At 38.7% G+C, this 14,877-nt stretch overlaps 1 protein-coding gene across 1 annotated transcript in view; it reads right to left on the reverse strand.

Annotated features, from left to right (window-relative positions):
* Nucleotides 1-1,884: 1,884 nt before the first annotated feature.
* The window catches only part of LOC117414921 (transmembrane protein 178B), a 153,326-nt gene continuing 140,333 nt past the window's right edge, over nt 1,885-14,877 (reverse strand). Inside the window, exons 4-5 of the mRNA XM_034024774.3 lie at nt 9,702-9,839; nt 1,885-7,304 (exon numbers count right to left, since the gene is read on the reverse strand). Coding sequence (XP_033880665.1) covers nt 7,054-7,304; nt 9,702-9,839 — 389 coding nt within the window. The 3' untranslated portion in view covers nt 1,885-7,053. The remainder of the gene's footprint in view (nt 7,305-9,701; nt 9,840-14,877) is intronic.

Consider the following 14,877-nt stretch of genomic DNA (forward strand, 5'->3'; position numbering starts at 1 on the left):
ATGCTGCCAAGTGACTTCCTGTACTGTCTTATTATCCCCGCTGGGGATGTGTGACCATGGTGACACAGTGGAGATGTACGTAGGTTGGGGTGAAACTTGGTTAAAGAGAGTCTCAGAACAGGAGGAAATGAGGAGGGATCTGGATGTCTATATTTTTTTTTACTGAGAGTATTTGAATCTGGGAATATATGGGATAAACCTGTCTGTCTGTCCATCCATATGTTACACTTATATATTTGTCTTTGTATGTGGCAGGGAACATAACATACTTGTTCCAATGGTCTAGCTGAAATCTGACAATATGATCAATCTCACTGGAAGCAGCTTCAACTTCAGTGCGATCCCTAATTTTTAAAGTTGTTTTTGTTTTAAAGAAAATTGTGCTTTTAATATTAATAAAGAAAAGGGGTAATTCATTTATTTCAAGACGTTGGTTATCACTTGTTCCATTAGGAGTGGAAAGCCAAGCTGCATGTGTTTTGTTTAGGAGGTACTTCCTGTCCTGTTTACTGAGAAGACACCACTCATAGTAGAAGATAGAACCCAATGGCTCAAGAAAAGTCTCAGTGACTTAAACTAATGATGGCAAATGTATTGCAATTTGCTATAGTTATTCCAACTGTTGGAAAGTTGTTATGTTTCTGAACAGATACGCAATCAAAAAGTGGGGAAAGTCAAAACATACATATTTAATGACACTTCTAGAAAATTATATTGTATTATATAATTTTGTAGCTTGGCCCCCTTTACCAATATTACATTTTCATGAGGTTATGGATAGGAGGCTGTGTCATATTCATGACTTTTCTTCTGTTATTTAAAATAATTGCATATGCAGAATTAACAAAGAACCAAAAGATTCTCACCGTAATAAAAGGGGGACAAATTAATTTTAAGCATTGGTTAGCATTCCTTTAGTCTGTAATTGTACTTGAATCACTGTTACAGAGGTTTATTACATCTTTAGGAAGTCCTTGTTAGCAGGATATCGAACAATTCGAGCTAGGTTGATGGATGTAAATATCTAAATGTGTTGACCTACTGTATGTCATAATGTGGATTTGAAAAATGGGAGTCTAACCGTTTTGCACATCAAATTGCTGTCAGTCATTTACCGGAATGATTCAAATGTCTGCAGTTTGAGAATAGCACTAAAAGACAAGAAAACTGAAGGAAATTGGAGCAGCAACTATTATCGATAGGCATTCTATTGAAAGGGATTTCAAAAGGTTGCTGATTAACATTCAGCACAGCGTGCCTCTGCACAACATTCTCTGCTGTGAAACACAGGTTTCTGACTGCTTATCTGCCAGCCTATCAGTTGTGACAAGATACAGAGAAAGGGACTGCTGTGAGTTATAGTTGATTTATGGCTTGGTAATTACCTAGGCAATGTAAACAAACTGGTAAGCCAATCATGCCTTCCTTTTGATATAACAGAGTACACAGAAGGCTAAACTGGAAGAACGTAGTTAACACTATCCAGAGAATCGAATCTTGGTGTAAAACGAACACGCGTGTGGGACACTGCAGCTTTAAACAGTCGATGCAATAACACTGATTGATCAGTGTCAGCTATAAGGATGTGGAAATTCTCCTACAACCTTGTTGACCAGTATTCAGGGGCTCCACCAAGTTTCATTGTGCTGAGGTGACTGACTTTGTAACCATCCTGTACTCCACCAGAAGGAAACCCTGTAACACCAAAAAACATTTAATGTTTGCATTATTTAACCTTTTGTCCAAGAAAGGAGCCTTTTTATAGTATCTCCAATGAAGAGAAAACTTTGTAATAGTGTCTACTGTAATAAGATAGATATGGACTATTTTTAAAAAACAAACAAACAAAAAAAATACACATGCAACACTGTCGCCTTCTGTTCCCATTTTGATCGTATTGTTGTAACGGAGGAGGCTGGACATGAAGCAACGATGGTACTCTTCCCAAGCAAGTGATTTGAACCCTCAGTACTTTGAGTTGCTTCACTGAGTTCCTCTCACATGATACAGGTAGCTGCTGTCTGAACACATCTAGCACCGAGCATTTTGGAACCCTAGGGCATGCACCTCAAAACCAGGACAGGAGCCAACATTGTTTAACTAGAGCCCAGATACTGGAAGCCGCAGAATGCAAAAACAGGCAAAGACTTCATCAAGCATTTCTTTCAAATTTTATTTTAAAGATTGCAATCAACTCTTGTGTTTTAGTTTGTAACAGGTTCCTTAATACGTTTTACTGACGTTTAGATTTGTGTGTTCAATACTGTATGCTTTTTGTAGGATTTTTTAAAGCTGCAGTGTCCTACAATCCTCTTCGTCCCTCTAGGGACATGAGGCTGCAATGATCCCTTGCCATCTGACACGATCTTTGGTAACTTTCTCTGTTGTCCGCCAGGTCATCCTTGTTTTCTTTTCCCCTGTGGTGTCCATTGTAGCGACACCTACTGGATACGGTTTTGTTCCATCCAGAGTACGTGTCCTAGCCATCTCAATCTTCTTTGTTTTATATCCGTGATGATATTTTGAGATTTGGTTGCTACAGAAACTGCAATGAAGATGGACAATCAAGTTACTCTAAGATATATAATTAATTGGTGTTTTCCCATAGCATACTGCTTTATCAGAATGCAGACTTGTTTAAGTTTCTCAAAAGTACTGCGCTTTTAGCAGTAGGTACACAAACTTTCTCCCCCCCTTGAAACCTGATTGCCACTACGTCAATCTGTGAGCCATATAGACATGTTCCTGTATTATTTGTAGCTATAGAAGGTTGAAAGTGCAATTTCCAAGATGTGCTATACCACTCAGAAAACAAAACATGTTCTTATAGTCTGCAGAAAGTGGGACTTTGATACTTGCAGCTTTAAGTGAGCTGACATGATAACATTGTCAAGTTCTACAAAAAAATACTTTTAAGACAGGGGATTACTGTAAGTAATAATTGCAGAAATGAACTTTATTGCCAAATTCTTTTTTTTTTTTTCCATGTGCATTGATTAACTCCTATGTAGGTGCACTTGTGCAATTTTGTTCATTTTAAAGTAATTTGTCCTACTTTGCAACCATTATTTAATATGAGCACAATCTTTAAACAATTCAATTTTCAATATGTTGCTTAGCTTTATGATACATGATATTAGAATATATACTGTTTTCTGAAAGGAATAACAGTATAAAACTACCAAGAAATTACTATTCTTGCTCCTAGCTGAAACGAAGGTGTTTCTTGCTAGTTGTATACTGTACAAACTCTCATATATAGATATTAACCTGAGGCTGAAAAGAAAGGTAACATCTTATAAGCTTATATATTGATTAAAACTATGCACACAAGTAAAACACACCAATGAGAGTTTATTTGTACAGTTTTACATTCCACAGTTGAACATATTCAGGATTGTTAATTATTTTTACTCAACAGACACACTACTGGTGTAATAGGTTGACAGAATTGTTATTTATTAATATTTGTTAAACAAAAGTTGCAGTATCCCTGGAGGCTCAATGTTGAAAGTTGAAGGGTCTTTGAGGGCCAAAATAGAAACTTTTGGATATATTTTTGTATTGAGACTGGTTAAAGTTCAGTTAGGAAGATGTAGTCTTGTGGTTGGTGCTGAGGGGCGTGGAGACAGTGTGGCCTAGTGGTTAAGGCTGAAAGTAGAGTGACCATATGGCTATGCAACGCATTGTGGTACTTATAGTATGGTACTTAAACAACCTTAACTCTGCCAGACTTGTATGGGGACCCAAACTGAGGCATAAAGTGTGGTCTTGTACTTAAAGCTGAGAGACTGGGAGGAAGTGTGTCTGATGGTTAGAGTTAATGACTGGTAGGTGGTGTACCCTAGTGGTTGGAGCTATGGACTGGTAGGTGGTATATCCTAGTGGTTAGAGCTATGGACTGGGAGGCAGTGTATCCTAGTGGTTAGAGCTATGGGCTGGAAGGCAGTGTATCATAGTGGTTAGAGCTATGGACTGCGAGGCAGTGTATCATAGTGGTTAGAGCTATGAACTGGGAGGCAGTGTATCCTAGTGGTTACAGCTATGGACTGGGAGGCAGTGTATCCTAGTGGTTAGAGCTATGGACTGGAAGGCAGTGTATCATAGTGGTTAGAGCTATGGACTGCGAGGCAGTGTATCATAGTGGTTAGAGCTATGGACTGGGAGGCAGTGTATCATAGTGGTTAAAGCTATGGACTGGGAGGCAGTGTATCATAGTGGTTAGAGCTATGGACTGGGAGGCAGTATGTCATAGTGGTTAGAGCTATGGACTAGGAGGCAGTATATCATAGTGGTTTGGGCTATGGACTGGGAGGCAGTGTATCCTATTGGTTGGAGCTATGGACTGGGGGGCAGTGTGCCTTGTGGTTGAGCTGTGAGACTGAAACAGTGGCCTATTGATTAAGGTTTCGAACTCAGGTGTGGTCTTATAATTAATCAAAGGATGGGGAGAGTTACGCACGGTGTAGCCAGATGGTTTGGATAACAAGGATCACACTGGGAGACTGGCTTTCCAGGGTATTGGAGCTGTGGGCTGGGAAAAAGTGAAAAGAGAAATCAAACAAAAATGAAAGTAGGATAAATCATATTGGTTTGCAGTAGAGAATAGATGTCTAAATTAATAAATACCGCTGAAAAAAACCCTTTTTCAAAGAAAGAATAGTATTTTACCCAGTCCAATACTGATTATCCAAGTAAATTTAGGGCTTAGCAGTAGCATAATGTTGATTTTTATATTCACAACTATATTGTGGGAGTGTTTTATCACATTGACTTGGTTTCTGTTGAGTCCCTCCCTCCATTACTAAATTGCATTGTATTTCCTTTTCTAAGAGACTTGGCTTCAGGTCTCTGGTTAGAGCACTCTTACATACCCATTAACTTAATTTTCCTGTTTCCCCTCAGAACAGACTGTGAAGTACTACCTGTATGCTTTATGAATCCAGTGTTATTAATGTCAGCTGTGTTCAATCTTTAAGTATTTGCTTGTTGTAATAGCTGTACTTTTCTAACCGGTAAATGGCTTTGAAAAAGAACAGATACGAGTAGGGTGTATGATTGAGAAGCGATTTCATCCCAGCACCTCAGTAAGCACTCAATTCTTGAGGTGGCGATGATTCATCCATGTGCAGAGGGGGAGTGCTTTTGCTGGTACTGAACCTAAATTAACCAGTTTTTAACAACATGATTGGCTCAAGGTAAACAAGCAATCAGCAGAGGTGGGAGGAGGGGAGATGATATCAAGACAGAGACAGACAATAACAATGGTGCCTTTGCCTTTAGAATCAGGTCCTCCATTTGCAGAAAGCACAGACCAATATGCAGGAGGGATCTGCTACAAAGTGTTGCAAGTAGATGCTTTTCCTAGGTGAAGAAAATGTATTAGAAATGAAAGTTCCACTGTTTAATGATAAGGTGAGCAGCGAAAACAGTCCTGAAAGCTAATTAAAGTTATGAACCTTGTTTTGTAACCTTAGCAACGATAATGTTTAAGTGTTTGTTTTTCTTTTTTGCAAAAGCTTTAATAACTCTGCATTGCTTCTTATACATGTATGGTACTTTTATTTCTCCCAGGAAAATTTGCTTTGCTTTTGCACTCAAAGTATGTCTCTGTCTTTTACAATTTGGACACAAAAAAGTGTTTAACTGTTGTATACTGTAACAGACCCTGTAGCAGTTTTGCTTTCTCTGTTAATAACTTACTTTTTTTTATTGTTTTCATACTTCATTTCAGAAGAAAGCAAATATAAACTAAAAGATACTGCAGCTTTCTGGTCCATTAAATTCCTTAATTAGAAAAATTCATCTTTTTTTTTCTCTGTTAATTTATACAATTGAATGTTTGTTTGTTTTTATACAGAGATTGTAAAACACCAAAAACCAATTACTGTATGAAAATGGTAATGAAAAACAGCACACAGACACGCACAGATCAGATTAAGAAACAGAAAATCTGTCATTTTTTCCAAAAAGGAAGAATGGGATTAGGAGATTGGAAAATGGAAACTTTTGTACATGGAAATCTTGAATTTTTGTTTCTTCTTTTCTTCTTCTCAATAATATTCTTTACAATATTTTACATGCCTAAAGGTCCACCATTATACATTTTCACTCAGAGAAAGCAGCAGTTTAGGTCAAGTCAAACCCTCCCTTGGTTACTGGCTAGCAAAACATCGGAGAAACATATCCATGACAGTGTTTTGATGGAAGCAAAAGAACATTAAATGGATTCACTTTTCTCAGAAGACAGTACAGTATGTAACAAATTGTTACTTAATTTTTGAATTACCAAATGAATGAACGGCTAGAACACCTTTTTCTCTCTCGTTGTGTATTTAAACAAGTCAGTTTGTATCAGGCCCACAAAACAGTCTGTTCTAAAGGGTAGCCATCTTTCAGCCGTGTATGCCATTTTGTCTATCATCCTATTTAAAAACAATAAATGAATACATAAATATAAATAAAAGCTTTGGCTGCTCTGAGGAGTCTGTTTTTCAAAACATCCCATCATACTTTACTGTTTCTTTATCTACCGCCAAACTCCAGGCTGAATAAATACAGCATCAACAATTTCATAATCTCTCTGAATGGATTATGTACAGAAGACAATTCTCCACATTTTTTCTCATGTTAATCTTCATTGTGTACCATCCATTAGAGACAGCTGAAAACGCACACATTGAAAGAAATAACGGGTCCATTAGTTGCCATGTTCTTATGTCATTTTTTAACCACACGGATTAATCTGACTTGGTTTTGAGGTTAGAATAGGTTCCTCTCCTTCATACCTCAATATCCCAAAATACTTTTTAAAGACTGCCCAAAGAAAAAAACAAGTTGCGCACGGAACATGTTTTAACAAAAAAAAAAAAAAGTTATATATTTATAAATTTATAATATATAGCCGGGAAAGGTCAGAGGTGAGACTTCCATCTTGTTCTTGAGTGGCGCCCTTAAAATAAGGAATGAAAGGGCCTCTCGGTAACCAGAACAGATGCCTCTCTGCTTGGAGAGGGAGGTTGTGGTGTTGGTGGTTTTGTTAGATCTAAGTCTTTAGCAGACAGTGCCATTCTCTGGCCTGGATTTAAGGCAGGCAGAGCGGGGCAGGGGCTGGACAGAGGGGGCCAAGGTGCAGAAGAAGCCGGCGATGAGGGTCAGCCCCAGGCCACCCCAGGCACAGAACATGGACCAGCCGTAACCATGGCTGATGTCATCAGGCAACCCATAAAGATAGCGGGGGTACCGGGAGAGTTCAAAGTTGATTCCAGCCACACAGGTACAGAGAGATATGATGCAGAAAGTGCCTGGAAAAAACACAGGGACACATTACTAATACATTTTCTGTGGTTACAGGTGTAATTAACAACATAGCACTTGCTTCTAATTAGCCTAGTTTTATGGGTGATCTTTTAGTTTTCCACACTTCATTATTTCAGTGAAACCTTTTTTTTTTTTCAAGGCACAATGTGACAAAGATGTTACACTTAAACAGTTTTTAAAGTTTTCAGCCAAATAATACTTTATTCCATTTTGTTCAAGCTCTTATTAGCATAACCCTGGTACCCCTTTTATTCTGCTGAGAATAGACAACACAATAAAAGATTTGAACATGAAGAAAACAACATTTTCAAGCAGCTCTCAGAGAAACATAGATGTGGAGCTTGCCAAAATGCCATGACCTGCTCAGTCAGCCTCTGGAGACATTGTGGCATCCCAAACCATCCAGCCTACTGCTCTGGATCTGGCCCCTGAACTGCTGCATTTGAGCCGTCTGGAGCTTTTCAACAGGGTTATTGACATCCTGCAGAATGGCAGAGCACCGTCCATGTTCCCAGTATGGGTACAAGTGGGGTGTCTTTCAGACGTGGTGCCTGCCTCGGGGTTTTGACCACAAGACCTGTCCCATGGCAGTTATATTGCAATTTATGATGAGGGGAAATCCCCCTCTACATTAAGGGTCTATCTGGTATCTATTTCAGCTTGCCATGTCAAAATGTATTCAGTCTCCCCAGGTGCTCACTTCCTGGTGGGGCAAGTTTTGATAGGAGCTCGGCGACTTCGGCCGCCTATGAAGAATATCGTTCTTTGCTGGAGGCTAAATGTGGTGCTTGAAGTACTCGTGAAGCCTCTATTTGAGCCCTTGCATTCAGCTGAGCTTAAATTTGTATGACTCAAAGTGTCTCTCTTACTTGCAATCACCTCTGCTAAGTGGGTGAGTGAAATGCAATTGTTTTCAATTGCGAAAGCCTGCTTAATTTTTGCAGGAAGTTACGCTTCGTACCAATCCTCATTTTTTCCCGAAAACTCTCGGCATTTCATGTCAACCAGTCTGTGGAATTGGAGGCTTTCCATCGGCTTCCTTTCCAGTCTGACGGAGCGACAGCTCCATACGCTTTGCCCTATGTCTTGCCCTGCACAAGCGTATTATGTTGACGCGACACAGTGTTGGAGGCAGTCTGAACAGTTTTTTGTCTGTTATGGGTGAAGTCCCATGGACAAGCCCTGTCTAAGCAGAGGCTTTCAAAATGTCAAAATGGATCACAGACACAGTCAGGACTGCCTATGAGCGAGCTCACTGCCCATTTCACCAGGGGCATGACAACTTTGTGGGCTTTGTTCCAGGGTGCATCTGTCAAGGACATTTGCAATGCAGCAGTGTGGGCTACTCCCCATACTCAAGGTAACCTTCGGCTTAGCCTTGTATCATTCCAGTCGTTATGCATTATTGCCTTGCGATGGCTTTGGTACACTCACTCATATGGTAATGGTTACATTTCATACTTATCATAGCCCTGGTCCCCTGAAATACACCCATACAGTAGTGGTTACATTTCTATTTCATCATCATTGCTTTAAAAGAAACCTAGGGAGAATTTGTTTTTTGTGTTAAATACACATTTTTTATTAAGTCATTTGTATTTTTATTTACTTTCCATATATTACCATTTATTATTAATAATTATTTCTAAAAGTTAAAAAGTGTAATTTTTACATATACACCTTAAGATGGCTGTAAACTTACAATATCAGACAATGTTGGTTGTAAATGAAGTCACTGCAGTGGATGCATGTTTAAATTTTCCTAGACGTGAAGCACACCTCAATCCTATCCTGAACACCCCTTGCCAATCAGTCTTTGGCCTTTGTGTAGTCAAATTATGCACCAGTTTAGTGATGTGAACTAATGTCCACTGGGGGCATTTAATGCGACGTGAGTTGGTTTTGAACCCATGCTTCCAGAGGTAGAAACATAAGAAGACAATAAATTAGCCTACTGTGCCATGTAATTAGTATTATTATTATTAGTTTATTTGGTAGATGCCTTTACTGCACTTTTGAATTGACAGCTGGGATCATCAGACATGCCTAATCTCACTCATTTGGAGTGAGACTCACCCCATTTTAGTAACTTTTGTCCTCCATTTTGACAGTGCATTTTAATGGAGTACTCACAAATCTCACTTTTAAGATTTACAGTATATGTAATGTTCTGAACATGGCAACTCTGGACAATGCATCTAGCAAGTGTCTGAATCCCTGTGTAAAAGAGGCTTGTCTGCAGGTCTGACTACAGAGCTTTTAACTTCATCTCAACTATAGGGGTCAGAATCTGTAACGGCAGTGCATTACATAAAACAGATTGTTACACAGGCAAGAGGTGTTCTAGCTGTGAATAGCACTCATCTGTGAAGAATACTCACCTCCCATGAGGAAGAGCAGGCCTGCCACATACTGCATGAGCCCCCGGTCCCAGCAGCAGCCCAGCACCCCAATAATCCAGCCAAAGAGAATGATGGCAACTGCCATGCCCATGAACCCAGCCGTCATCCGGCGCAGGTCTGCGGAGACAGAAGGAAACACACATTAAAGTTAGGCCAAGCGTGGGCATCTTTAATGGGGTGAAACACTGGCAAAGTTTTATTCCATGTGAATAGAAATGCTGGTTCATACTTAAATTTGGATCAGTGGGAGGAAGTGCTGTGAAGTGATCAGCTAAAGCTGTGAAAAATACAACTCCCTTGGATTTCTGTGTGTGTGTATGATGGGCAGCTGGCTCTTTGAGCTAAAATATATACATATATATATATATATATATATATATATATATATATATATATATATATATATATATATATATATATATATAAAACCTGGACACCTGCGTGGCGTTTGCAACATTAAACCCTCTGAGTGAATTGAAACAAACTGAAAGCAACATACTAACTGGGGATGATCCCATTGTTAGTATGGAGGTCTGTATTAAACAAGTACACAAGTTAAATACCAATTGCAACGAACTTGGCAGCTCAAGATCCCCAGCTGCGTACTAAAAATGTTCTCAATTGCAAGGAACCCGAAGTAACTGCTGCTGCCCTCTAGAGCAGTGGTGGCCAATACCTATACCGCAAAAGATTTCTGGTGGATTTCGGGACAAATCAGAACAAGCATTAACATATAAGCATACAACAGTTTTTGTAACAGCTGATGGGAAGATCCTTCTATGTCGTCCAGGCAGTAGCACAGATGCATAGGAGACAAAAAAAAATGCTTGCGCGAACATACATTTTAATTTAGGCGCACGTGTGCGACTCGAAATTGCTAAAGGTTGACTATAAAAATAAATGTGATATTAACTCTCTCTCTCTCTCTCTCTCTCTCTCTCTCTCTCTCTCTATATATATATATAATAACTTCCCACTGTTAATCACACATTAAAAAAACTATAAATCCCATACCCCGCCAATTTCACAGAGCGATGGCTACTCATTTCAAACCAAGATGAGAAAAATAACAAATTATTTTCATGTGATTGGAGAAGTTTCAAAAGAAAACCGCGATGAACAAAATTCAGATATGCTGGGGTCTTTACAAGAAATGAGCAATGCCAATGAAGGTATGCCAGAAGATGAAAGCGAACATGGAAGTTCGACAAGGGCTGTTAGTTATAGCGTGTTCACAGTTGTGAGTATCAAAAGAGCATACAAGTTCAACCAACAGTGGCTAAAAGAGTTTCCCTGTCTTAAATTTGCAATGTAAAAAAAAAAAAAAAAAAAAAAAAAAATCCATGTTTTGCAGTTTTTGTCAGGATACGGTAACTCATGGCAGGCAAGGCTGCATTTTTAACAGGGAGCCAGAAGTTCAAACGTGAAAATATATTAACACAGTGCTTCAAAACGCCATTCAATGTGCGGAGAGGCATGTACGTCAGCCAGACCATCCCGCCACCATAAACAGCTAAGTAGCACATTCTGAGGATGCTACCAGACAGTTAAAAATGTTGTCCGTTATATTGTGTTGATGCAAAAGTATTGAAATGCACAACTGTTATGTAAGAAAGGAAGGGAAAAAAGATGTGGAGATATTCAACAATAAATTTGAGCAAAACAGTATTTTGTGTGCCCCTAAATTTTACATTTTTTAACTTAGGCGCACATGTGCCAAAACAAAAGTTAGGGTAGAGCCTTGCCTACATTCAAGACTCAGATGAAAAATGCTGGTAAGTTTCTGTTTAATAACTACTGTGACAAAGGGTCAGCTTTAATGCAAAGAGAAGGTATCAGAAACGCGGGGATACTGATATCTTGCTCTGTAGTGTGTATTCAAAACAAAACACATTTGTCTCTGTAAAATCCATGATAAGGTTGACTTACTAAAATAAGTCGAAATAACGAAACAGTAAGTCGAAATCAATGGTAAAATAATTTTCTGATAGAGATAGTGCCCTCTCGATGATGGCTCTACCGTGCGATAGTTGACCTTGACTTTCGTTAGTGCCCTCGCTTTCGACTCGGGACGCGTAACTCCCGTCGCGGTCAACTATCAAGTAGAGCCATCATGGACAGGCGCTACCGTTAAATAAAATAAAAATAAAAAATCTATGAGAAATCATTAATCAAATCAAATTAAAGCAAAGCACAACAATAATAATAATAATACTTTAAAAATGTCTAAGTGCTTATGGTGTTTGGAAACCCCTTCGTAGGCCCGCCTTGTCGGATTGTTTACAAGAGGGTATGCTTTTTATATTCAGTATTGAATAGTAGTCACTATGTACATTCGTTACTTTACAGTAATGTTGTGTGTGTGGGAATCTGTTTATTGCAATCTCTGTAGAGGGCCTGCTCACTCTATGATTGTATTCATTTCAAGTACTGTTGCTCGACACCCCGTTGTTGCTAATGCGGTAATAACAATAATTACTTTTTTTTTTTTTTTTTAAAACAACTTTTCTTAAAGAGCTGTGGTAATTCGGTGGTGTGTGGATAGTTCATAATATTTCGCTGTCATATGATTTATTTATTTGTTTATTGTCATCACAGTGAAGTAAAATAGTACAGAATACGACCTAATTGATTTGTCTTTTCCAAAATGAGCCCGCCCTAAATAAGTGGATGCCCCCCTACAGCGTTCATGCTGCCGCCGGGCCTGTATAAACTGCCTGATAGTAATGTGGTTTTTAACAAAGTAGGCCAAACTGAAGTTTCCTTACTTTATCTGTGTGTTTTAAAAAGGGAACAGTTGAAAGAAGTTAGTCAACGCATGACACGGACTGTTTAAATTCTTTATTTTAAGTCGTGGTGTTATACTTGCAAGGAGTTTGAAACGTGTACCGGCTGTTCCAGATTGTGCCAGCAGAGGTCCCCAATCTTTCACATTGTACATGTTTCCTTCGCATGTTGTATTTTGATGCATTATTATGATTAATGTTGCATTCAATAAATAAATAAATAAATAAATAAATGTCTGTGCTGTGTAAGTGGTTGCGGGGAAAAGAAAACCAAGACGGAGTTGTTGTCATTTCCAACTAATGAAGGGACCTACCCACAATTATAGGAACACTGCGTTATTTCAATATACGTCCCCAAAAGTCTTAGATAGAGCTCCAGCTGATTCGGAATGTTTTCAGAATGGACACGTATCAAATAAACTAGCAAATGAGATTCGGAAACGATGTATTTCCTTTCGGAATGTCTTTGAAGATGATCCGACCTAATTTTTTTTTATCCTTCGTATTTGTTTTTCATTTGCATTTCCTGACACAACACATGCACAATCATCTACACACCGTTGAGTGGGAAAGTCGAGTTCGGCCACAAATTCCATCTCCCTATCAGTTTCGGAACAATCTGATGTTGAAATATTGTCTGGCATTATTTTGGACGTTCCCTGTGTACAGTCACACTGCTGTTGCTAAGGAAAATTTGAATTTAAACTCACACAGCTTTGATATGGCAGTGGAACGGTATGTTTTTCATTCAGTTTGTAGATTTTTGCTAGACATCACAGTTGCCAAGTCCGCTTAGTGGAACTGGGCTTGTATTTTTAGAATCATCCTATCCCCACGAGTTCAACTAAGAAAAACTAGAACTACAAAAAAAAAAAAACAACTAGAACTACTAAAAAATATAAGGAATTGCTATAAATACCCCCACTCTCCTCCCTCTGAAATGGGTTGGTTTGGGCTTTTTTTGAAAGGCAGTGCCGCTTTATATTCTCGTGAGACTTGGCAACACTGCTTGCCATTGTAACTGTGTCTGTTTGGATGTTTTTGTTATCAGACACCTTAGGGTATAAGGAAATAACAAAAACAGCCAAACAGACACAGTTACAATGGCAAGCACAAACGGAAAGAAAAACATACTGTTCCACTGCCACAAGCTGCGGGGATCTACAGACTGAATTGGAACCACGAACGTTATTATAATGGAACCTTACGCCGTATAATAAATTATTCATCATATCCGCTTTCATTGTTAAATATCGAAGTTGTGTCATTAACAGTTTAAATTCCAATTTTCCTCAGCAACATTAATCATAATAATACATCAAAATACAACATGCGAAGGAAACGTACAATGTGAAAGATGTCTACTACACAAAACAAAAGCAGGTACAAGCTCCTTCCTCCTTATGGAAAATTAGACGGACCATGTTTGTCACACAGGCTAGTGTGTTTCCACACAGAGGCAATATAGCTTCTACAACGCTTCATTGGGCATGCGCCGGTACGTTTCAGAGCACATCAAACATGATGAAGTCTGCATGCTGTTTTTTGGCTAGGAAGAGATGCCTGAGTACAGTGATTTTGGACATAGCAGTGTGGCATTATGCAGATGGTTGGGCGCATACGGATTATTATACAGTGACCAAATACATTCGGAACAACAAGGTGGGTTAGTTTATGTTTTATTTTTCATGAAGTGCTGAGGTACCCTTTAAGTATTGTATTACAGTACATGACTGAGTGATACATGCAGAGAATACAAAGCTTTCAGTATTTTCAGCTTCTTGTTTATGGTGAATTGGTTATAATTGATCAGTTATTTAAGGCTTAGTTTGTATTTATAAATGTATCGTGTACCGATGTGTATACATTTTAAAAGTATTTATTCATTGACACTCAAATTGTCTTAATTTTTAAATGTTTACATATGAGTACCTGCACTTTTTTTGTTGAGAATTTCACCCGTTTTGTATGTTTTGGTTTACCCTGTACGCTGAGTACAGCTGCGTCTCCAGCCATCCACCCCTTCCTGGTACAGCTGCGACTGAAATCAAGCTTGGGTTTTACCTGTTTTATTAAATGTCTTGGGTTTCTTATTGAGAGAATACTGTGACCCCCACCTGTTTGAATAAGGACCTGTGGTGTATAATACAAGTAATGTTTCCTGGGTTTCCTACAATAACTTTTTATATGGCCCTAATTGGCCAGGTGTTACAGTAGTACAAACGGTACAATCACGTTGTTGTTACACAGAATATTTCCACACTATTACACTGCACACAACAGTAGAGTAAATACACGGTCATACTCCGTGCAACACACGTGCATTTCATATGTGCATTTGTTTTTAGTTCTGTTATAATTTCAAACAA

Source organism: Acipenser ruthenus, chromosome 7 (assembly GCF_902713425.1).
Source record: "Acipenser ruthenus chromosome 7, fAciRut3.2 maternal haplotype, whole genome shotgun sequence".
Classification (NCBI taxonomy): domain Eukaryota; kingdom Metazoa; phylum Chordata; class Actinopteri; order Acipenseriformes; family Acipenseridae; genus Acipenser; species Acipenser ruthenus.